General features: G+C 41.5%; 3 protein-coding genes across 7 annotated transcripts in view; all 3 read left to right on the top strand.

Annotated features, from left to right (window-relative positions):
* si:ch73-233f7.1 (uncharacterized protein LOC100537710 homolog) overlaps window positions 1-1110 on the top strand; it is a 6993-nt gene extending 5883 nt beyond the window's left edge. Inside the window, exon 4 of the mRNA XM_020642649.2 lies at window positions 223-1110. Within this exon, the coding sequence (XP_020498305.1) occupies window positions 223-527 (305 nt within the window). The 3' untranslated portion in view covers window positions 528-1110. The remainder of the gene's footprint in view (window positions 1-222) is intronic.
* A 5353-nt stretch (window positions 1111-6463) lies between these two features.
* Window positions 6464-8863, top strand: pcdhb (protocadherin b). Its single transcript, XM_065958994.1, has one exon. It carries the CDS (start codon window positions 6536-6538, stop codon window positions 8846-8848), a length of 2313 nt encoding a protein of 770 aa, XP_065815066.1. The 5' UTR covers window positions 6464-6535; the 3' UTR covers window positions 8849-8863.
* Window positions 8864-8901: 38 nt separating this feature from the next.
* LOC109978160 (protocadherin alpha-C2-like) overlaps window positions 8902-23633 on the top strand; it is a 38539-nt gene continuing 23807 nt past the window's right edge. Inside the window, exon 1 of one of the 5 annotated variants that reach the window (XM_065958992.1) lies at window positions 8902-11531. In XM_065958992.1, the coding sequence (XP_065815064.1) occupies window positions 9147-11531 (2385 nt within the window). In that variant the 5' untranslated portion in view covers window positions 8902-9146. Of the gene's footprint in view, window positions 11532-11820; window positions 14429-14620; window positions 17326-17866; window positions 20235-20511; window positions 23126-23633 lie in introns of those variants that run through there. The other 4 variants (XM_065958989.1, XM_065958988.1, XM_065958993.1 and 1 more) reach the window with 4 other exon arrangements.

Raw genomic sequence — 23633 nt, 5'->3', positions numbered from 1 at the left:
ACATTATCTCAATGACCAAGAACAATAAGCAGGGTTATATTCATACTTCTTCATTAAAACTCCATATTTGTATTCTTTCTGCGTTCTTTTGTTATGTAATTGTGCTTTTGTCCGTCAAACGTAGTTTTAGAAAAGTCCTATGTTAACACAAACAACACTACTGTAGTACATTAGTAATGCATAATTAAGTTTCTCCTCTCCTTTCTGCTCATCATACCACAGACTACAAGATGTCTCCTTCAACCAGCGGGGTACCCTCTCGCCCATGGACTCCTCGCTGCACACCTCCTCCCCAGCAGCAGCAGCCATCCATCCCTCCACACCCTCACCCACACCCACCACCCGACTACCACCACAATATGTACATCCCAGGGACCCCATCAGGCTTTTGCACCCTCAGGCCTGCAGCGCAGCGAAGTGAGCTAGATGTCCACAACTCCTTCTCCACTTTTGGCAAGAAGCGACGCCTTCAGATGTCCCCCCAGGGGGAGGCTGCGATAATAAATAATGACTTGTATAATGACTGATGAACCAATGACTGTCTGAAGGGATGATTAATATGACGAATAACCTCATCTCAACATAGAGGAAGCAACCATTTGGTAGATGAATTAATGGATATTTGAATTAGGTGGATTGAAAAACAGGATGTACAATTTATAGAGATATAATGAACGAACAGTTCATTTTGGCTAAAATGCTGATGGGAAATGAAGTCTTATGGCCAATTAAGTGACTTGCCACTAAATCATGGCCAATGTATGTGTCTGCTTATTATTATTGTTGTTGTTGTCGTTATCATCATTATTCATATAATAATTTAGACAATCAAACTGCAGAAGCGATTTCATCCATTGTGTTTTGAAAAAAGCATTGTTGGAAAATAATTTTTGCACATCCTTATGAATTTATATTTTTTGGTTAAACAAAAAGAAAAAGTGTTTTTCTTTTTGGATGTTTGTTTGCTGACAGAGCTTGAGTGAATTTGACAAATAGTATGAAAATGTACTATTATGCAAGCTGCAACATGATGCAGATAACTGTATAGGCCGGGAAATTTTCCCACACATGTACTGTATACATTTATGAGAATAAAATATTTTTTTCAAATGATTTTTTTTTATGTCTCTGAAACATGCATGTTTAGCCTGAGGAAATTCATAAAACTGAAGGCCTACACACGCACTCACTCGATCGACATGCACAGGCGCAGATGTGAGTTTCCTGGATCTGTGTTTTACAAGCTGGAGTCAATTATTTTGGGGTGAAAAAGTTATCAGCCACTCTTACAAGGGTGGGAATCTTTTCGCCTTGGTAAGCTGTTTTCCACGGTGAGGAATAAACAGTAAAATGCTAACATATGCTAATTGGAGTGCTTGCATTTCCATTTGCCCGCAGAGAATAGTGGGGTTCATTAACTGAACAAACAGAACCTCCTCTCTCGAAATATCACTTTAATTAAGACCACGAGCACGAATACAAGCGTCAGGGGAAAGAGGGGACTCAGCTCCAAATGCCACCCCTGGATGTGAGCTTGGGGGCCTGTGACTTCTCTCTCTGTGCCCTTTTACATCTTACTTCTCAGAGAATTAGTTCCTGCCATCAACAGATGAGAACTGGCCACAGGCCAGAAATGAACAGGGTAATTAGGTCGTCGTAAGACTCAGATTGAAAATAATTCTGTTAATAAGGAAACGGTGTCCGTAGAGAGCATGGAGGGGAGCAGGATAACCTTCTCTGAGGTAAGGTGATGCATAGGGACGACTGTTGGGGGAACAGCGGGATTTAGGTCAGCTTGGCTTTCTTTAGGATGAGTGAGGAACTGAGCTCTGTTCTTAAAATAGCGATGGAAGATTGGTCTCTTCTAAAAGAACAGCTTTAAAGTTAATAAAGAAGTTGTTCCTGGATAATTAAACAAGACAATTTCAGAGTGATGAATTTCATGCCAACAGCTGGAGACTATACAAAATAGGCAATCTATTTTTGAAAATTGTAATGTCAATGTTGTAATTGGTCAAATCATGGTATGAAAAACCATACAAATATCATGTCTGTTTTTTTAGCAACAGCAACAAAACCCTTCATACATAGCAACGAATGTCACTTGGCGTCCTCCTACCATAACAGTCATTTGCACGAGGAGCTGTCCACTCCAATAGTGCTGAAATTGTTTGTATCGGTGGGGCTTTTTCTGGTAAGCTGCAGTTTCTTCAGACATCCGCCAGAGGGGGCATATGATACAACACATTGAAAACTGGGGCAGTTTGCTGGATTTAATGCTTTCGAGGCACCCCTTTCCTCTTTCCTCTCCATTTAAAGCACAAACGTTAAAATCCACTTTAATACCCTATAGGTAGATGCATGACTTTTGTTCCATTATAGTGGTAAGTGCAGTATAAGTACAAGTGGTGACACAAAGGCTGATGCAAAATGTTTTTTTTTTCTTGAATGCAAATGGTGAAAAAATAATCAGAACTATTTGTTCTAAGTGAAAGCGGCACTACAACAATATAGAGCAGCTTTTTACAACATATATTTAATTGAGGAAAGTAAAATTAATCAAGCCTGCAAAATGTACATATCGTTTCAAAAATACAACTACTTAGTAAAAAAACACTCACGTGACTGCTCAATGCATAACAAATCGTGCTCTCTAGATAACTGATCTTTTGTATAATATTTATATATTCTTAAAGTTGTCATATCTATTATCTTATCTGTTGAATATAGCAATACCTGATTCTGAGATGTAGTGGAGTCGAATTATAAAGAAACATTACATTGAAATACTTTAGTGCACAAGTAGAAGTTAATTTGCACGACTGCTGGTCGGAACAGAGTAGGGTTTTCTGGCAGAACTTCACCAACTACCAAGGTTCATGGAAAGTGAAAGGCTTGAAGAGGTCAAAAAGCTCCAGTAACACTTGTAGTGTGAAGATAAACTTTACTAACTTTATTAGACCGACGAGTTTCGGCTTGACCCGGATGAAGGCCACAAACCGAAACGCACAAAATAACTTTTGCACGTGGCTTATTGGCGAATAAACCAAAGGCGACATATTTGTGACCCATTAAAATCTCATCACGTTAAATAATAGGTAAATGCTGAAAAGTTTAACCACATTGAACCACCATATTTAGATTTTTATTTTAAATGAAATATTGACTGAAATTGTAACCATGATTCATAATATTGTCTAAATAAGTTCACCTTTGAGGACGAGCATTAGGAGACTCTAACAGTGTGTAGGTAACGGATTTCACCAGCAGAGGGCATCATTGAGTAAGGATCCTTGCTTACTAGTCTGAGTGTGAAAGAGTATTTGTTTGACTGATATCGTTCATCTATAGGTCCTTTGGTAAATTTATATTAATATTCAGATCCATAACCGTACAAAAAAAGAGGCTCTCAGGGTTTCATTGTACTATGTTACAGTTTAATAAATTATTTTAGATAAGCCACTATCACAAAACCTGCTGATTTATTGCCACATATTGAAAAAGGAAGGTTATTCTGGAAATGTGGTCACAGGTTTGGTTAATGGTTTAGCTCTATGTATGAGCATCTTAAGTACTGCGAACTTTGTAAATGTTTTGAAATGTATGCCAAAGTAATTGTAGATTTATGTGATCTTTGAAGCTGCTCTCTGTTTACAACATTATTCCCCTGGATTTCTTTTTGTTTCGGGACATTCAAGACTTCAAAGTTTTGCCCTGATTGAAAAGATTTGTGGGCCAGTAGGAGGTTTGTATGTGTATGTTGCCAATCCATGGAATTTGTCTAAAATCAGGTGAAGGAGTCAATAAGACTGCTGCCATTTACATATTTAACATTAATAATCGGAAGATCTTGGCTCCTATAGTTCGAGTAACAGTATCTTGCAATGAGTTGTACAACACTGATATCTGCATCGTGGTTTAAGTAATTCTATATCTGTTTCACAATATTTGTAATGTTAATAATTTAATCAAGAAAAAACCCAAAACATCTTTGCAAGATAATTAAAGGAAAGTGAAAGTTTAATACATTTTTATTCTCATTTTTTATTTTAACCATGAAGATAATAATAAATCATTCATCAACAAAACATTTTTTCTGTTGATCCCTGAGAACAACCTCATGGGATTTTAAGGTCATGTTTAGGTCTCAGATATAGTATTGCCATTTTGTGAAAAATATTTTGTATTCAATTTTTTATTTCAAATCTGAATCTTATGCTAGGATGTATTGGTATAGATAATTGCTATTTGTAAACAAAAGTGAGGAGAGGTTCTTACAGGTTTCTAAGGAAGTTAGTAATCCTTCTTGATGCAGCCACATCGGACCTCTTCGTGGAGGGCAGATGTTGGACCGCCAGATCTTTATCACAAAAGCAGAAATAACTTTCTTTGAATCATTCAATTAATATATATATATATATATATATATATATATATATATATATATATACTGTATATATATATATATATATATGAATGTATATATGTATGTTAGTGTGTATGTATGTATTTTTTGAAGTTTATTTTTGATCTATGAAATAGTTGGCCGTTTTCAGTTGGCTGAAGAAAGCTACATTTTTTGCCACCAAGCAGAAAATAAACTTACCAAAATACTATAGTTAAGCACAATATTAAGCTCATTTAATGTATGTGGATATTCAATGTCACCCACTAAACTTATGACAGTCCACTGTGGAAGAGGGAACATGTACTTAGATCAGCTGTCGGTCACAATTCTTTTCACCCCAGCTCCAAGGTGTGCATGCTGATGCATAAGACTGGAAAGGTTTTTAAAATTTGAATTTTGCAGTCTGCAGGTCACAGCATGGTGTAAAACATTATAAAAACTGATACTCAAAGTATTACTGGTTTTAGAGAAATGGATTCCTCTATACATAGAACAAAAAGTGGTTCAGCTCAATTCTCCTTATATTCCTTGGGGTGGATGTATTAAAGTGAAAACTAAAGTACTAGAAGTCAACCATTAAATTATATTATTCATTCCCCTGTGCAAGGATGATGGAATTGTCTTTCTAAAAGAACATGGAGGGAGTTTAAAGAATACATAGAATTCATTTTTTCCAAGTAAAATTGGGCTGTAAATTCAGATTGTTGGATTTTGGGTGTGTGCAAGAAGTTCTGGGGGTTGAGCATTTGTGTGGCACTAGCCTGGGTTTATACTTTCCTCTTAGGAAGACACATCAGGTTTTTGAGGCAGGATTGGCCATAAAGGAATCTGAAACTGGGTTGGGTCCCCATCACAGCAATGAACCTCCAAACTGACCTGTTGATTACATGGACAGAATCGACTATTAGTTGACAGTTGACATTTGTTGTCTTATACTAGTGACAGTTTCTTCTCTCCATTAAATATATTTCAGAATTACTGTATGAAACATATAACAAATTACTTTTACATACTTTATTAATCATTGAGGGAGATTCTGGTTTACACTCTGTTATTAAGAGACATGCTTCTCACACAAATAGGCCCAAAATAAAAAAAAACATTCACAAACAGTACCTGTGGACATGCATTAGTGGAAAGATGTCAGAGTGGGGCTGCTACACAGGGAGCACAACATAGCTGTTGGGAGTTTGGTGGCTTGCTCAAGGGCACTTGGGCATTACCCTGACCCAGGGAGGACACTGTTGGCAGTGGATCTCTTTTTACTCAGGTGAGTCACATCATTAGCATGTCTATTGAGATGCCTTAGGCGTTTGCTGTTCTTTTAAAAAAAACGCTACTGTCATGTTAAGTCACATTGTCAAATAAATTTCGTTTTGGATCCTTTGCAGTACACAGTGAATATGAGGTGAATTATTGAGGAGGCCTTATTCTGCAACAAACTTAGCAGCATATTATGTGACCTTTAGTTATCTAATACAGTAAAGGTGTATGGGCAAAGCAAATTGACCCAAGTCGACTGTCACATGGCTGCAGTTTTGTTATGACTTAAAGCTGAACTTTTAATTAAAGCAATGATAAAAATTCTGATCTTAAGAAAACCCATAACAGTACATCATGATGCATACTACTGTCAAAGCTCATTTTTAAACAATAACTGCACCCTGTCACATGGTGTCACTGTTGACCATTAAAGCATAACTTAAAGCGTAGCTCTCTCTCAAGACATGACACACCCATAAGGGGTTGTACACAGCTTTAAGAAAATATATTTATATTTAAATTCACCACACGACCCACCCTCATGTCCTGGGATATTTTGTCAGATACTTGAGATCATCAGTATAACACTTCTTATCTGGAGTATAATTTTCCCCTGCAGATGAAAGGATGAATTTTTGGATCACTGTCTTTGTTTTGTGTGCGGTGTGGCGCAGAGCTCTGTCTGTAACAAGGTACTCCATAGCCGAGGAGATGGAGAGGGGCTCGGTTGTGGCAAATCTGGCTTCGGATTTGGGACTTGAACTTGGCGGTTTGGCACAAAGAGAGGTAAAACTTGATATTTTCCATAACAAAAAATATCTAGATGTGAATAAAAAGACAGGGGAACTGTATATTGTGGAAAAGATGGACAGGGAATACCTTTGTCCGATAAAAACTACCTCCTGTTTTCTAAAGCTTGACGTCATCATAGAAAGCCCCTTACGAATCTTTAACATCGAACTTGGAATAACGGACATTAATGATAACGCGCCACATTTTCGACGAGACAGGGTAGAGCTCGACGTTTCAGAATCAGCATCGCCGGGAGAGAGGTTCTCCCTGCCTAATGCTGTGGATCCAGATGTTGGCATAAATACGATAAAAACATACAAACTCAGTGTCAGTGATCATTTCACGATTGAAATTCAGACTGGCAGTGATGGAACTCAGTATGTTGATTTGGTGTTGGCTAAGTCTTTAGACAGAGAGGAGACAGCGGTTCATAATCTTATCCTGACTGCTGTGGACGGCGGGGTCCCTGTGCGCTCTGGCACTGCCAATATAATTGTTCATGTACAAGATACAAACGACAATCCTCCTCGGTTTGACAAACAGACCTACACTATTAACATGACAGAAAATTCCCCCCTAGGAACTTTGGTGATGAAGCTTAACGCTACTGATCTGGACGAGGGTCTTAATTCAGAGATTGTGTACTCATTCACCCTTTACACGTCAGAAAAAACACAGGATGTCTTTGCATTGAATCCTAACACAGGGGAAATAACTGTGAAGGGCACTGTTGACTATGAAGACATGAAATTTTACGAGATGCACATTGAGGCCAGGGACAAAGGGACGCATCCCTTACTTGGCCAATGTAAAGTAGTGGTGCACGTGACCGACATGAATGATAATTTTCCGGAAATCACCATACAGTCTGTTAAAAACACAGTGGATGAGAACATTCCAGTAGGAAGTGTCATTGCTCTGGTTGGAATAAGTGACAGAGACACTGGCGATAATGGAAAAGCGAGCTTATCCATAAATCAGAACCTGCCCTTTATTCTCAACCAGTCATCAGATAGACCCATGCATTACAAGCTTATAGTGTCTGCACCCTTGGATCGTGAATTGGTGCCTGAATACGACATACTACTTACTGTTACAGATGCAGGGACGCCTCCTTTATCTGATAATGAAACAATACAATTACATCTACTGGATGTTAATGATAACGCGCCACAGTTCCCTCAGTCATTTTACACGATACGTGTGATGGAGAATAACGCACCTGGGGCCCTGCTCAGCTCCCTCACTGCCTTTGACCCTGACCTCCATGAAAACCAGTATCTAGTTTATTTCATCCTCGAGAAGGAGATAGCCAACACCTCTATGTCCATGCTGTTCTCCATCAACCCAGAGAACGGCAATCTTTACGCACTGAAAACTTTTGACTATGAGATCGAGAAGGATTTTCTTTTTCACATCGAGGCCAGAGACTCTGGCTCTCCTCCACTCAGCAGTAACGTCACGGTCCACATCATCATTGTGGACCAGAACGACAACGCTCCGGTCATTGTGTCTCCATGGCGAGCGCACGGCTCGGTGGTGGAGGAAAAGATCCCCAGGTCCACCGATAAAGGCTCTCTGGTTGCCAAGGTGATAGCCTTAGATACAGACTCGGTGCACAACTCTCGGATTACCTACCAGTTTCTACAGGTGACTGACGCCACCTTGTTCAGTCTGGACCAGTACAACGGAGAGATCCGGACTATGAGGATGTTCAGCTACAGAGATCCGCGCCACCAGAGACTGGTTGTTATTGCTAAAGACAACGGGGAGCCCGCTCTGTCTGCTACAGTCACCATCAAGCTGTCCACAATGGAGACTGCCGTTAAGGCCTTCTCTGACATGACTGAGGTACCTCTGGAGTACGACATCTTCTCAGACCTGAACCTGTATTTGGTCATCGGTCTGGGCTCTGTGTCATTTCTCCTGCTCATCACCATATTGGTCACCATCGTGCTCAAGTGTCAGAAAGTCAAGCCCAGCAAAGCTGCTGCTCCCTGCAGGAACAGTGTGATCAGTGAGAGGAACTCCACCATCGCAGACTCCACTCTGGTCTCCAACGATGCTTACTGGTACAGTCTGTTTCTAGCAGAGACCAGGAAAGGAAAGCTGGTGGTCAGACAGCCTGTGCCAAAGGGCTCCAGATACATCGTGTCCAGTTTACCAAGAGGAACAGGACTGACAGACACGAGTGACTCAGCAGCCTCCACTCTGCAGGTAGGTACCAACATTGCATATTTTTCTGTTTTCCTCATACTATACCATTTTAAATTTGTGTTTTATTTTTTCCCTGTATTCAACGTCAGCAGTTGTTTAAAACCTACACATATTTCAAATTTTTTTGTTGGTCGTAAACTTTATATGTGTGATCTTGTATATGCGTAGAGTGGCGCTGTTTACTCGAAAAAAAGAATTCCAGTCTATGAACGCCATGACAGCAAATCTCAGTCAGTGAGGTAGACGTAGGAACAAAACGGACAGCTCCGTGGTGCTGAAATTCGTACGAATGTCAAGTAGCACATTTTAGCTGTTAAATGCAGCAAACGCTTTGGGGATTTAAATTGAACAGATATGTTTTGAAGGACACTTTCAATGGATTATGCCAATTAGTGGAAACACGCCTTACATCGACTGATGTACGTCATACGGTGAATAGTTTGAGAACAAAGGGTCCGTTTTGACAATGCGGTCATACAAAAGGTACGTGTTGATGGTTATTATTTCGTCTACCATTTGTTATGTATCAACATCAGTAAATCATTACTCCATTCCCGAGGAAATGAAAGAAGGATCCGTTGTCGCAAACCTTGCCACCGACCTGGGCCTGGATGTTAAAACACTGAATCAGCGAAAGATGAGACTCGACATCATCGCGAGTAAAAAATATCTCGATGCAAACAGAGAGACTGGTGAACTATATGTTGTTGAAAAGATCGACAGAGAATACATATGTCCAGCAAAGTCATCTTGCTATCTAAGACTGGAGGTAATACTGGAAAACCCGGTGCGAATCTTTAACATAGAAGTCGAAATTTTAGATATTAACGACAACGCCCCACAGTTCAGAAGAGACATTATCCACTTAGACATATCTGAAGCTACGCCAAAAGGAGAAAGATTCTCTCTCAGTAATGCAGTGGATCCTGATGTCGGAAGCAATTCAGTAAAAACATACCATCTAAGTGAAAGTGAATATTTCAATATTGAAGTTCAGACGGGAAGAGAAGGAACAAAGTTTGCAGATTTGATATTAAAAAAGGCCTTAGACAGAGAGAAACAGGCCGTTCATAATTTAATCCTCACAGCTGTAGATGGAGGAATACCTGCTCGGTCTGGTACTGCAAGTGTTATTATTCGTGTTTTAGACACAAATGACAACGCTCCAACGTTTGACAAAGTAATTTATAATATAAACATTATGGAAAATTCTCCCATTGGGAGCCTTGTTATTCATCTTAATGCCACAGACTTAGATGAGGGATCTAATTCTGATTTAACATACTCATACAGTTTATATACATCAGAGAAAACACAAGAAACATTTCATCTGAATCCTTCCACTGGTGAAATTACTGTTAAAGGAATGTTGAATTATGAAGACTTCAGGATTTATGATATGGAAGTTATAGCAACAGACAAAGGAGCCAACAGTTTGTCAGGACAATGTACCATAAAGATTCTGGTGGAAGACATGAATGACAACCACCCAGAAATATCAATTAAGTCATTTCAGAGTCCAGTCAATGAAAACATAGAATTAGACACAGTCATAGCTGTAGTTAGTGTCAGTGATAAAGACTCAGGTGACAATGGGGTGGTTGATGTTCATATTCCTGATAATATGCCTTTCAAACTGAGGGAGTCCTCTGATAACTATTATGAATTAGTGGTGTCAGAGCCGTTAGACCGTGAGATGGTCCCAGAATATGACATCACTTTCACTGTGACAGACAGAGGTTCTCCTCCTTTATCTGACAATGAAACTATGACGTTAGAGCTGCTGGATGTCAATGACAATGTGCCTCAGTTCTCTCAGTCATTTTACACGATACGTGTGATGGAGAATAACGCACCTGGGGCCCTGCTCAGCTCCCTCACTGCCTTTGACCCTGACCTCCATGAAAACCAGTATCTAGTTTATTTCATCCTCGAGAAGGAGATAGCCAACACCTCCATGTCCATGCTGTTCTCCATCAACCCAGAGAACGGCAATCTTTACGCACTGAAAACTTTTGACTATGAGATCGAGAAGGATTTTCTTTTCCACATCGAGGCCAGAGACTCTGGCTCTCCTCCACTCAGCAGTAACGTCACGGTCCACATCATCATTGTGGACCAGAACGACAACGCTCCGGTCATTGTGTCTCCGTGGCGCGCGCACGGCTCGGTGGTGGAGGAAAAGATCCCCAGATCCACCGAAAAAGGCTCTCTGGTTGCCAAGGTGATAGCCTTAGATACAGACTCGGTGCACAACTCTCGGATTACCTACCAGTTTCTACAGGTGACTGACGCCACCTTGTTCAGTCTGGACCAGTACAACGGAGAGATCCGGACGATGAGGATGTTCAGCTACAGAGATCCGCGCCACCAGAGACTGGTTGTTATTGCTAAAGACAACGGAGAGCCCGCTCTGTCTGCTACAGTCACCATCAAGCTGTCCACAATGGAGACTGCAGTTAAGGCCTTCTCTGACATGACTGAGGTTCCTCTGGAGTACGACATCTTCTCAGACCTGAACCTCTATTTGGTCATCGGTCTGGGCTCAGTGTCGTTTCTCCTGCTCATCACCATATTGGTCACCATCGTGCTCAAGTGTCAGAAAGTCAAGCCCAGCAAAGCTGCTGCTCCCTGCAGGAACAGTGTGATCAGTGAGAGGAACTCCACCATCGCAGACTCCACTCTGGTCTCCAACGATGCGTACTGGTACAGTCTGTTTCTAGCAGAGACCAGGAAAGGAAAGCTGGTGGTCAGACAGCCTGTGCCAAAGGGCTCCAGATACATCGTGTCTAGTTTACCAAGAGGAACAGGACTGACAGACACGAGTGATTCAGCAGCCTCAACGCTACAGGTAAGAGTCAAAAATCGATTCATTTTTTTTATACATCACTTACCAAGAACTATTTTTTTACATGCCCTAACATGCAATCTAGAGTGCTACAATTTCTGATAGAGCTTCTGATTACTTTCGGCAAAATATGTGCAAATAAATAAGTAAAAACATGTTTTTTTTAATTGCCTTTTTAATTATTATTTATTAAATATGCTTCATGGACACAATGTGTTGTCAAATGCAGAAGGTGGCGCTGTTTTATAAGTAAAATGCCAACCCATGAACGCCATATTGGTGAATATCCTTCTCATCCGTGCCCATTGTGAGCATACCGGACAGCTCCGTGGTGCTGAAACTCTAATCCTTAAACGCTGTTGTCTTGTATAGCGCCTAAATGCTCTCGTGAGTAGTACTATGTACATTTTCATGGGATCAAAGCAGTAACAACAATCTTCATCATAACTGGAAATTTAAATGATATCGGTTTTACGGCAGTTCACGCGCACACAACAATGGGACACATTGTAACAATGGAGCCTTTCCAAAGGTACGTGCTGCTCGTTATTCTTGTCTCGTTTGTTCATCACATATCGGCTTCAGTGACTCATTATTCGATACCAGAAGAAATGAAAGAAGGATCAGTCGTTGCCAATCTTGCCACCGATCTGAGCCTGGATGTTAAAACACTAAATAAGCGAAAGATGAGACTTGACACCATTGCAAATAAAAAATTTCTGGACGTGAACAAAGAGACTGGGGAACTGTACATTGTGGAGAAGATTGACAGAGAATATATTTGCAACACAAAATTATCTTGTTACCTTAAACTTGAGGTAATTCTAGAAAACCCGGTGCGAATCTTTAACATAGAAGTAGAAATTTTAGATATTAACGACAACGCCCCACAGTTTCGGAGAGACATTATCCACTTAGACATATCTGAAGCTACACCAAAAGGAGAAAGATTCTCTCTCAGTAATGCAGTGGATCCTGATGTCGGAAGCAATTCAGTCAAAACGTACCATCTAAGTGAAAGTGAATATTTCAATATTGAAGTCCAGACTGGACGAGATGGGTCTAAATTTGCTGAATTCATTTTAACAAAGGGCTTAGATCGAGAGCAGCAGGCTGTTCATCATTTAATACTAACAGCTGTAGATGGAGGAACGCCTCCTCGGTCTGGTACTGCAAGTGTAATTGTTCGTGTTCTAGATACGAATGACAACGCTCCTACATTTGACAAAGTAATTTATAATATAAACATTATGGAAAATTCTCCCATAGGGAGCCTTGTTATCCATCTTAATGCCACAGACTTAGATGAGGGATCTAATTCTGATTTAACATACTCATACAGTTTATATACATCAGAGAAAACACAAGAAACATTTCATCTGAATCCTTCCACTGGTGAAATTACTGTTAAAGGAATGTTGAATTATGAAGACTTCAGGATTTATGATATGGAAGTTATAGCAACAGACAAAGGAGCCAACAGTTTGTCAGGACAATGTACCATAAAGATTCTGGTGGAAGACATGAATGACAACCACCCAGAAATATCTATTAAGTCATTTCAGAGTCCAGTCAATGAAAACATAGAATTAGACACAGTCATAGCTGTAGTTAGTGTCAGTGATAAAGACTCAGGTGACAATGGGGTGGTTGATCTTCACATTCCTGATAATATGCCTTTCAAACTGAGGGAGTCCTCTGATAACTATTATGAGTTAGTGGTGTCAGAGCTGTTAGACCGGGAGAAGGTCCCAGAATATGACATCACTTTCACTGTGACAGACAGAGGTTCTCCTCCTTTATCTGATAATGAAACTATGACGTTAGAGCTGCTGGATGTTAATGACAATGTACCTCAGTTCTCTCAGTCATTTTACACGATACGTGTGATGGAGAATAACGCACCTGGGGCCCTGCTCAGCTCCCTCACTGCCTTTGACCCTGACCTCCATGAAAACCAGTATCTAGTTTATTTCATCCTCGAGAAGGAGATAGCCAACACCTCCATGTCCATGCTGTTCTCCATCAACCCAGAGAACGGCAATCTTTACGCACTGAAAACTTTTGACTATGAGATCGAGAAGGATTTTCTTTTCCACATCGAGGCCAGAGACTCTGGCTCTCCTCCACTCAGCAGTAACGTCACGGTCCACATCATCATTGTGGACCAGAACGACAACGCTCCGGTCATTGTGTCTCCGTGGCGCGCGCACGGCTCGGTGGTGGAGGAAAAGATCCCCAGGTCCACCGAAAAAGGCTCTCTGGTTGCCAAGGTGATAGCCTTAGATACAGACTCGGTGCACAACTCTCGGATTACCTACCAGTTTCTACAGGTGACTGACGCCACCTTGTTCAGTCTGGACCAGTACAACGGAGAGATCCGGACTATGAGGATGTTCAGCTACAGAGATCCGCGCCACCAGAGAATGGTTGTTATTGCTAAAGACAACGGGGAGCCCGCTCTGTCTGCTACAGTCACCATCAAGCTGTCCACAATGGAGACTGCAGTTAAGGCCTTCTCTGACATGACTGAGGTACCTCTGGAGTACGACATCTTCTCAGACCTGAACCTGTATTTGGTCATCGGTCTGGGCTCTGTGTCATTTCTCCTGCTCATCACCATATTGGTCACCATCGTGCTCAAGTGTCAGAAATCCAAGCCCAGCAAAGCTGCTGCTCCCTGCAGGAACAGTGTGATCAGTGAGAGGAACTCCACCATCGCAGACTCCACTCTGGTCTCCAACGATGCGTACTGGTACAGTCTGTTTCTAGCAGAGACCAGGAAAGGAAAGCTGGTGGTCAGACAGCCTGTGCCAAAGGGCTCCAGATACATCGTGTCTAGTTTACCAAGAGGAACAGGACTGACAGACACAAGTGACTCAGCAGCCTCCACCCTGCAGGTAAGAGTCAAAAATGATTAATTTTTGTATACATCACTTACCAAGAACTATTTTTTTATATGCCCTAATATGCAATCTAGAGTGCTACATCTTCTGATAGAGCACCTGATTAATTTCTGCGAAATTCAAAAAACAAAAATAAGTAAAAACATGTGTAATCTGCTTTGATCATTATTATTAATTTAAAATGCTTCATGGACACAATGTGTTGTCAAATGCAGAAGGTGGCGCTGTTTTATAAGTAAAATGCCAACCCATGAACGCCATATTGGTGAATATCCTTCTCATCCGTGCCCATTGTGAGCATACCGGACAGCTCCGTGTTGCTGAAACTCTAATCCGAAAACGCTGTTGTCTTGTATAGCGACTAAATGCTCTCGTGAGTAGTACTATGTAACTTTCAGGGGATCAAAGCAGTAACAACAATCTTCATCATAACTGGAAATTTAAATGATATCGGTTTTACGGCAGTTCACGTGCACACAACAATGGGACACATTGTAACAATGGAGCCTTTCCAAAGGTACGTGCTGCTCGTTATTCTTGTCTCGTTTGTTCATCACATATCGGCTTCAGTGACTCATTATTCGATACCAGAAGAAATGAAAGAAGGATCAGTCGTTGCCAATCTTGCCACCGATCTGAGCCTGGATGTTAAAACACTAAAACAACGGAAGATGAGACTTGATATCATCGCAAGTAAGAAATATCTGGACGTGAATAAAGATACTGGGGAACTATATGTTGTTGAGAAGATCGACAGAGAAAACATTTGCAATACCAAGTCATCAGTGTCTTGTTATCTCAAACTTGAAATAATACTAGAAAACCCGGTGCGAATCTTTAACATAGAAGTAGAAATTTTAGATATTAACGACAACGCCCCACAATTTAGACGAGACGTTATCCACTTAGACATATCTGAAGCTACGCCAAAAGGAGAAAGATTCTCTCTCAGTAATGCAGTGGATCCTGATGTCGGAAGCAATTCAGTCAAAACGTACCATCTAAGTGAAAGTGAATATTTCAATATTGAAGTCCAGACAGGACGAGATGGGTCTAAATTTGCTGAATTCATATTAAAAAAGGCCTTAGACAGAGAAAAAAAGGCTGTTCATAATTTAATTCTCACCGCTGTAGATGGAGGAACACCTGCTCGGTCTGGTACTGCAAGTGTAATTGTTCGTGTTCTAGATACGAATGACAACGCTCCTACATTTGACAAAATAAATTACAATATAAACATTATGGAAAATTCTCCCATTGGGAGCCTTGTTATCCATCTTAATGCCACAGACTTAGATGAGGGATCTAATTCTGATTTAACATACTCATACAGTTTATATACGTCAGAGAAAACACAAGAAACATTTCATCTGAATCCTTCCACTGGTGAAATTACTGTTAAAGGAATGTTGAATTATGAAGACTTCAGGATTTATGATATGGAAGTTATAGCAACAGACAAAGGAGCCAACAGTTTGTCAGGACAATGTACCATAAAGATTCTGGTGGAAGACATGAATGACAACCACCCAGAAATATCTATTAAGTCATTTCAGAGTCCAGTCAATGAAAACATAGAATTAGACACAGTCATAGCTGTAGTTAGTGTCACTGATAAAGACTCAGGTGACAATGGGGTGGTTGATCTTCATATTCCTGATAATATGCCTTTCAAACTGAGGGAGTCCTCTGATAACTATTATGAGTTAGTGGTGTCAGAGCCGTTAGACCGTGAGAAGGTCCCAGAATATGACATCACTTTCACTGTGACAGACAGAGGTTCTCCTCCTTTATCTGACAATGAAACTATGACGTTAGAGCTGCTGGATGTCAATGACAATGTACCTCAGTTCTCTCAGTCATTTTACACGATACGTGTGATGGAGAATAACGCACCTGGGGCCCTGCTCAGCTCCCTCACTGCCTTTGACCCTGACCTCCATGAAAACCAGTATCTAGTTTATTTCATCCTCGAGAAGGAGATAGCCAACACCTCCATGTCCATGCTGTTCTCCATCAACCCAGAGAACGGCAATCTTTACGCACTGAAAACGTTTGACTATGAGATCGAGAAGGATTTTCTTTTCCACATCGAGGCCAGAGACTCTGGCTCTCCTCCACTCAGCAGTAACGTCACGGTCCACATCATCATTGTGGACCAGAACGACAACGCTCCGGTCATTGTGTCTCCGTGGCGAGCGCACGGCTCGGTGGTGGAGGAAAAGATCCCCAGATCCACCGATAAAGGCTCTCTGGTTGCCAAGGTGATAGCCTTAGATACAGACTCGGTGCACAACTCTCGGATTACCTACCAGTTTCTACAGGTGACTGACGCCACCTTGTTCAGTCTGGACCAGTACAACGGAGAGATCCGGACTATGAGGATGTTCAGCTACAGAGATCCGCGCCACCAGAGAATGGTTGTTATTGCTAAAGACAACGGGGAGCCTGCTCTGTCTGCTACAGTCACCATCAAGCTGTCCACAATGGAGACTGCAGTTAAGGCCTTCTCTGACATGACTGAGGTTCCTCTGGAGTACGACATCTTCTCAGACCTGAACCTCTATTTGGTCATCGGTCTGGGCTCAGTGTCGTTTCTCCTGCTCATCACCATTTTGGTCACCATCGTGCTGAAGTGTCAGAAATCCAAGCCCAGCAAAGCTGCTGCTCCCTGCAGGAACAGTGTGATCAGTGAGAGGAACTCCACCATCGCAGACTCCACTCTGGTCTCCAACGATGCTTACTGGTACAGTCTGTTTCTAGCAGAGACCAGGAAAGGAAAGCTGGTGGTCAGACAGCCTGTGCCAAAGGGCTCCAGATACATCGTGTCTAGTTTACCAAGAGGAACAGGACTGACAGACACGAGTGACTCAGCAGCCTCCACTCTGCAGGTAAGAGTAAAGAATCGATTCATTTTTTTATACATCGCTTACCAAGAACTTTTTTTTTTTTTTTTTTTTACATGCCCTAACATGCAATTTAGAGTGCTACAACTCCTAATAGAGTTTCTGATTACTTTCAGCAAAATATGTGCAAATAAATAAGTAAAAAGAGGTTTTATCTGCCTTTTTAATTATTATTTATTAAATATGCTTCATGGACACAATGTGTTGTCAAATGCAGAAGGTGGCGCTGTTTTATAAGTAAAATGCCAACCCATGAACGCCATATTGGTGAATATCCTTCTCATCCGTGCCCATTGTGAGCATACCGGACAGCTCCGTGGGGCTGAAACTCTAATCCGAAAACGCTGTTGTCTTGTATAGCGCCTAAATGCTCTCGTGAGCAGTACTATGTACATTTTCATGGGATCAAAGCAGTAACAACAATCTTCATCATAACTGGAAATTTAAATGATATCGGTTTTACGGCAGTTCACGCGCACACAACAATGGGACACATTGTAACAATGGAGCCTTTCCAAAGGTACGTGCTGCTCGTTATTCTTGTCTCGTTTGTTCATCACATATCGGCTTCAGTGACTCATTATTCGATACCAGAAGAAATGAAAGAAGGATCAGTCGTTGCCAATCTTGCCACCGATCTGAGCCTGGATGTTAAAACACTAAAACAACGGAAGATGAGACTTGATATCATCGCAAGTAAGAAATATCTGGACGTGAATAAAGAGACTGGTGAACTATATGTTGTTGAGAAGATCGACAGAGAAAACATTTGCCCTACCAAGTCATCAGTGTCTTGTTATCTAAAACTTGAAATAATTCTAGAAAACCCGGTGCGAATCTTTAACATAGAAGTAGAAATTTTAGATATGAACGACAACGCCCCACAGTTTCGGAGAGACATTATCCACCTAGACATATCTGAAGCTACACCAAAAGGAGAAAGATTCTCTCTCAGTAATGCAGTGGATCCTGATGTCGGAAGCAATTCAGTAAAAACGTACCATCTGAGTGAAAGTGAATATTTCAATATTGAAGTCCAGACGGGACGAGATGGGTCTAAATTTGCCGAATTCATATTAAAAAAGGACTTAGATCGAGAGCAGCAGGCTGTTCATCATTTAATCCTCACAGCTGTAGATGGAGGAACACCTCCTCGGTCTGGTACTGCAAGTGTAATTGTTCGTGTTCTAGATACGAATGACAACGCTCCTACATTTGACAAAATTAGTTATAATATACAAATTATGGAAAATTCTCCCATAGGGAGCCTTGTTATCCATCTTAATGCCACAGACTTAGATGAGGGATCTAATTCTGATTTAACATACTCATACAGTTTATATACATCAGAGAAAACACAAGAAACATTTCATCTGAATCCTTCCACTGGTGAAATTACTGTTAAAGGAATGTTGAATTATGAAGACTTCAGGATTTATGATATGGAAGTTATAGCAACAGACAAAGGAGCCAACAGTTTGTCAGGACAATGTACCATAAAGATTCTGGTGGAAGACATGAATGACAACCACCCAGAAATATCAATTAAGTCATTTCAGAGTCCAGTCAATGAAAACATAGAATTAGACACAGTCATAGCTGTAGTTAGTGTCAGTGATAAAGACTCAGGTGACAATGGGGTGGTTGATGTTCATATTCCTGATAATATGCCTTTCAAACTGAGGGAGTCCTCTGATAACTATTATGAGTTAGTGGTGTCAGAGCCGTTAGACCGTGAGAAGGTCCCAGAATATGACATCACTTTCACTGTGACAGACAGAGGTTCTCCTCCTTTATCTGACAATGAAACTATGACGTTAGAGCTGCTGGATGTTAATGACAATGTGCCTCAGTTCTCTCAGTCATTTTACACGATACGTGTGATGGAGAATAACGCACCTGGGGCCCTGCTCAGCTCCCTCACTGCCTTTGACCCTGACCTCCATGAAAACCAGTATCTAGTTTATTTCATCCTCGAGAAGGAGATAGCCAACACCTCCATGTCCATGCTGTTCTCCATCAACCCAGAGAACGGCAATCTTTACGCACTGAAAACGTTTGACTATGAGATCGAAAAGGATTTTCTTTTCCACATCGAGGCCAGAGACTCTGGCTCTCCTCCACTCAGCAGTAACGTCACGGTCCACATCATCATTGTGGACCAGAACGACAACGCTCCGGTCATTGTATCTCCGTGGCGAGCGCACGGCTCGGTGGTGGAGGAAAAGATCCCCAGGTCCACCGAAAAAGGCTCTCTGGTTGCCAAGGTGATAGCCTTAGACACAGACTCGGTGCACAACTCTCGGATTACCTACCAGTTTCTACAGGTGACTGACGCCACCTTGTTCAGTCTGGACCAGTACAACGGAGAGATCCGGACTATGAGGATGTTCAGCTACAGAGATCCGCGCCACCAGAGAATGGTTGTTATTGCTAAAGACAACGGAGAGCCTGCTCTGTCTGCTACAGTCACCATCAAGCTGTCCACAATGGAGACTGCAGTTAAGGCCTTCTCTGACATGACTGAGGTTCCTCTGGAGTACGACATCTTCTCAGACCTGAACCTCTATTTGGTCATCGGTCTGGGCTCGGTGTCATTTCTCCTGCTCATCACCATATTGGTCACCATCGTGCTGAAGTGTCAGAAATCCAAGCCCAGCAAAGCTGCTGCTCCCTGCAGGAACAGTGTGATCAGTGAGAGGAACTCCACCATCGCAGACTCCACTCTGGTCTCCAACGATGCGTACTGGTACAGTCTGTTTCTAGCAGAGACCAGGAAAGGAAAGCTGGTGGTCAGACAGCCTGTGCCAAAGGGCTCCAGATACATCGTGTCCAGTTTACCAAGAGGAACAGGACTGACAGACACGAGTGACTCAGCAGCCTCCACTCTGCAGGTAAGAGTAAAGAATCGATTCATTTTTTTATACATCACTTACCAAGAACTTTTTTTTTTATTTTTTTTTTTACATGCCCTAACATGCAATTTAGAGTTTCTGATTACTTTCAGCAAAATATGTGCAAATAAATAAGTAAAAAGAGGTTTTATCTGACTTTTTAATTATTATTTATTAAATATGCTTCATGGACACAATGTGTTGTCAAATGCAGAAGGTGGCGCTGTTTTATAAGTAAAATGCCAACCCATGAACGCCATATTGGTGAATATCCTTCTCATCCGTGCCCATTGTGAGCATACCGGACAGCTCCGTGGTGCTGAAACTCTAATCCTTAAACGCTGTTGTCTTGTATAGCGCCTAAATGCTCTCGTGAGTCGTACTATGTACATTTTCATGGGATCAAAGCAGTAACAACAATCTTCAACATAACTGGAAATTTAAATGATATCGGGTTTACGGCAGTTCACGCGCACACAACAATGGGACACATTGTAACAATGGAGCCTTTCCAAAGGTACGTGCTGCTCGTTATTCTTGTCTCGTTTGTTCATCACATATCGGCTTCAGTGACTCATTATTCGATACCAGAAGAAATGAAAGAAGGATCAGTCGTTGCCAATCTTGCCACCGATCTGAGCCTGGATGTTAAAACACTAAAACAACGGAAGATGAGACTTGATATCATCGCAAGTAAGAAATATCTGGACGTGAATAAAGACACTGGGGAACTGTACATTCTTGAGAAAATTGACAGAGAATATATTTGTAATACAAAGTCGTCTGCATCTTGCTATCTCAAACTGGAAGTGATTCTAGAAAATCCACTAAGGATATTTAACATAGAAGTAGAAATTCTGGATATCAATGACAACACCCCACAGTTTCGGCGAGACGTCATACCTTTAGACATTTCTGAATCAACGCCGAAAGGAGAGAGATTTTCTCTAAGCAATGCAGTGGATCCTGATGTTGGAACCAATTCAGTCAAAATGTACCATCTGAGTGAAAGTGAGCAATTTAGTATCGAGGTTCAAACCGGAAGAGATGGATCAAAATTTGCAGAATTAATCTTGACGAAAATATTAGATCGTGAGCAACGGGCATTTCATAATTTAATACTCACAGCAGTGGATGGTGGGACACCGGCTCGAACAGGCACAGTTAGCATCGTTGTTCACGTTTTAGACACAAATGACAACGCTCCTACATTTGACAAAATTAGTTATAATATACAAATTATGGAAAATTCTCCCATTGGGAGCCTTGTTATCCATCTTAATGCCACAGACTTAGATGAGGGATCTAATTCTGATGTAACATACTCATACAGTTTATATACATCAGAGAAAACACAAGAAACATTTAATCTGAATCCTTCCACTGGTGAAATTACTGTTAAAGGAATGTTGAACTACGAAGACTTCAGGATTTATGATATGGAAGTTATAGCAACAGACAAAGGAGCCAACAGTTTGTCAGGACAATGTACCATAAAGATTCTGGTGGAAGACATGAATGACAACCACCCAGAAATATCGATTAAGTCATTTCAGAGTCCAGTCAATGAAAACATAGAATTAGACACAGTCATAGCTGTAGTTAGTGTCACTGATAAAGACTCAGGTGACAATGGGGTGGTTGATCTTCACATTCCTGATAATATGCCTTTCAAACTGAGGGAGTCCTCAGATAACTATTATGAGTTAGTGGTGTCAGAGCTGTTAGACCGGGAGAAGGTCCCAGAATATGACATCACTTTCACTGTGACAGACAGAGGTTCTCCTCCTTTATCTGACAATGAAACTATGACGTTAGAGCTGCTGGATGTCAATGACAATGTGCCTCAGTTCTCTCAGTCATTTTACACGATACGTGTGATGGAGAATAACGCACCTGGGGCCCTGCTCAGCTCCCTCACTGCCTTTGACCCTGACCTCCATGAAAACCAGTATCTAGTTTATTTCATCCTCGAGAAGGAGATCGCCAACACCTCCATGTCCATGCTGTTCTCCATCAACCCAGAGAACGGCAATCTTTACGCACTGAAAACTTTTGACTATGAGATCGAGAAGGATTTTCTTTTTCACATCGAGGCCAGAGACTCTGGCTCTCCTCCACTCAGCAGTAACGTCACGGTCCACATCATCATTGTGGACCAGAACGACAACGCTCCGGTTATTGTGTCTCCATGGCGAGCGCACGGCTCGGTGGTGGAGGAAAAGATCCCCAGGTCCACAGATAAAGGCTCTCTGGTTGCCAAGGTGATAGCCTTAGATACAGACTCGGTGCACAACTCTCGGATTACCTACCAGTTTCTACAGGTGACTGACGCCACCTTGTTCAGTCTGGACCAGTACAACGGAGAGATCCGGACTATGAGGATGTTCAGCTACAGAGATCCGCGCCACCAGAGACTGGTTGTTATTGCTAAAGACAACGGAGAGCCTGCTCTGTCTGCTACAGTCACCATCAAGCTGTCCACAATGGAGACTGCAGTTAAGGCCTTCTCTGACATGACTGAGGTTCCTCTGGAGTACGACATCTTCTCAGACCTGAACCTGTATTTGGTCATCGGTCTGGGCTCAGTGTCATTTCTCCTGCTCATCACCATATTGGTCACCATCGTGCTCAAGTGTCAGAAAGTGAAGCCCAGCAAAGCTGCTGCTCCCTGCAGGAACAGTGTGATCAGTGAGAGGAACTCCACCATCGCAGACTCCACTCTGGTCTCCAACGATGCGTACTGGTACAGTCTGTTTCTAGCAGAGACCAGGAAAGGAAAGCTGGTGGTCAGACAGCCTGTGCCAAAGGGCTCTAGATACATCGTGTCCAGTTTACCAAGAGGAACAGGACTGACAGACACCAGTGACTCAGCAGCCTCCACTCTGCAGGTAAGAGTAAAGAATCGATTCATTTTTTTATACATCACTTACCAAGAAGTTTTTTTTTTTTTTTTTTTACATGCCCTAACATACAATTTAGAGTGCTACAACTCCTAATAGAGTTTCTGATTACTTTCAGCAAAATATGTGCAAATAAATAAGTAAAAACAGGTTTTATCTGACTTTTTAATTATTATTTATTAAATATGCTTCATGGACACAATGTGTTGTCAAATGCAGAAGGTGGCGCTGTTTTATAAGTAAAATGCCAACCCATGAACGCCATATTGGTGAATATCCTTCTCATCCGTGCCCATTGTGAGCATACCGGACAGCTCCGTGGTGCTGAAACTCTAATCCGAAAACGCTGTTGTCTTGTATAGCGCCTAAATGCTCTCGTGAGTAGTACTATGTACATTTTCATGGGATCAAAGCAGTAACAACAATCTTCAACATAACTGGAAATTTAAATGATATCGGTTTTACGGCAGTTGACGCGCACACAACAATGGGACAC

This window comes from Labrus bergylta, chromosome 9 (assembly GCF_963930695.1).
Source record: "Labrus bergylta chromosome 9, fLabBer1.1, whole genome shotgun sequence".
NCBI classification, from domain to species: Eukaryota; Metazoa; Chordata; class Actinopteri; order Labriformes; family Labridae; genus Labrus; species Labrus bergylta.
Note: the sequence above shows the minus strand (reverse complement) of the source record. Positions and strands in the feature narration are given on the sequence as shown.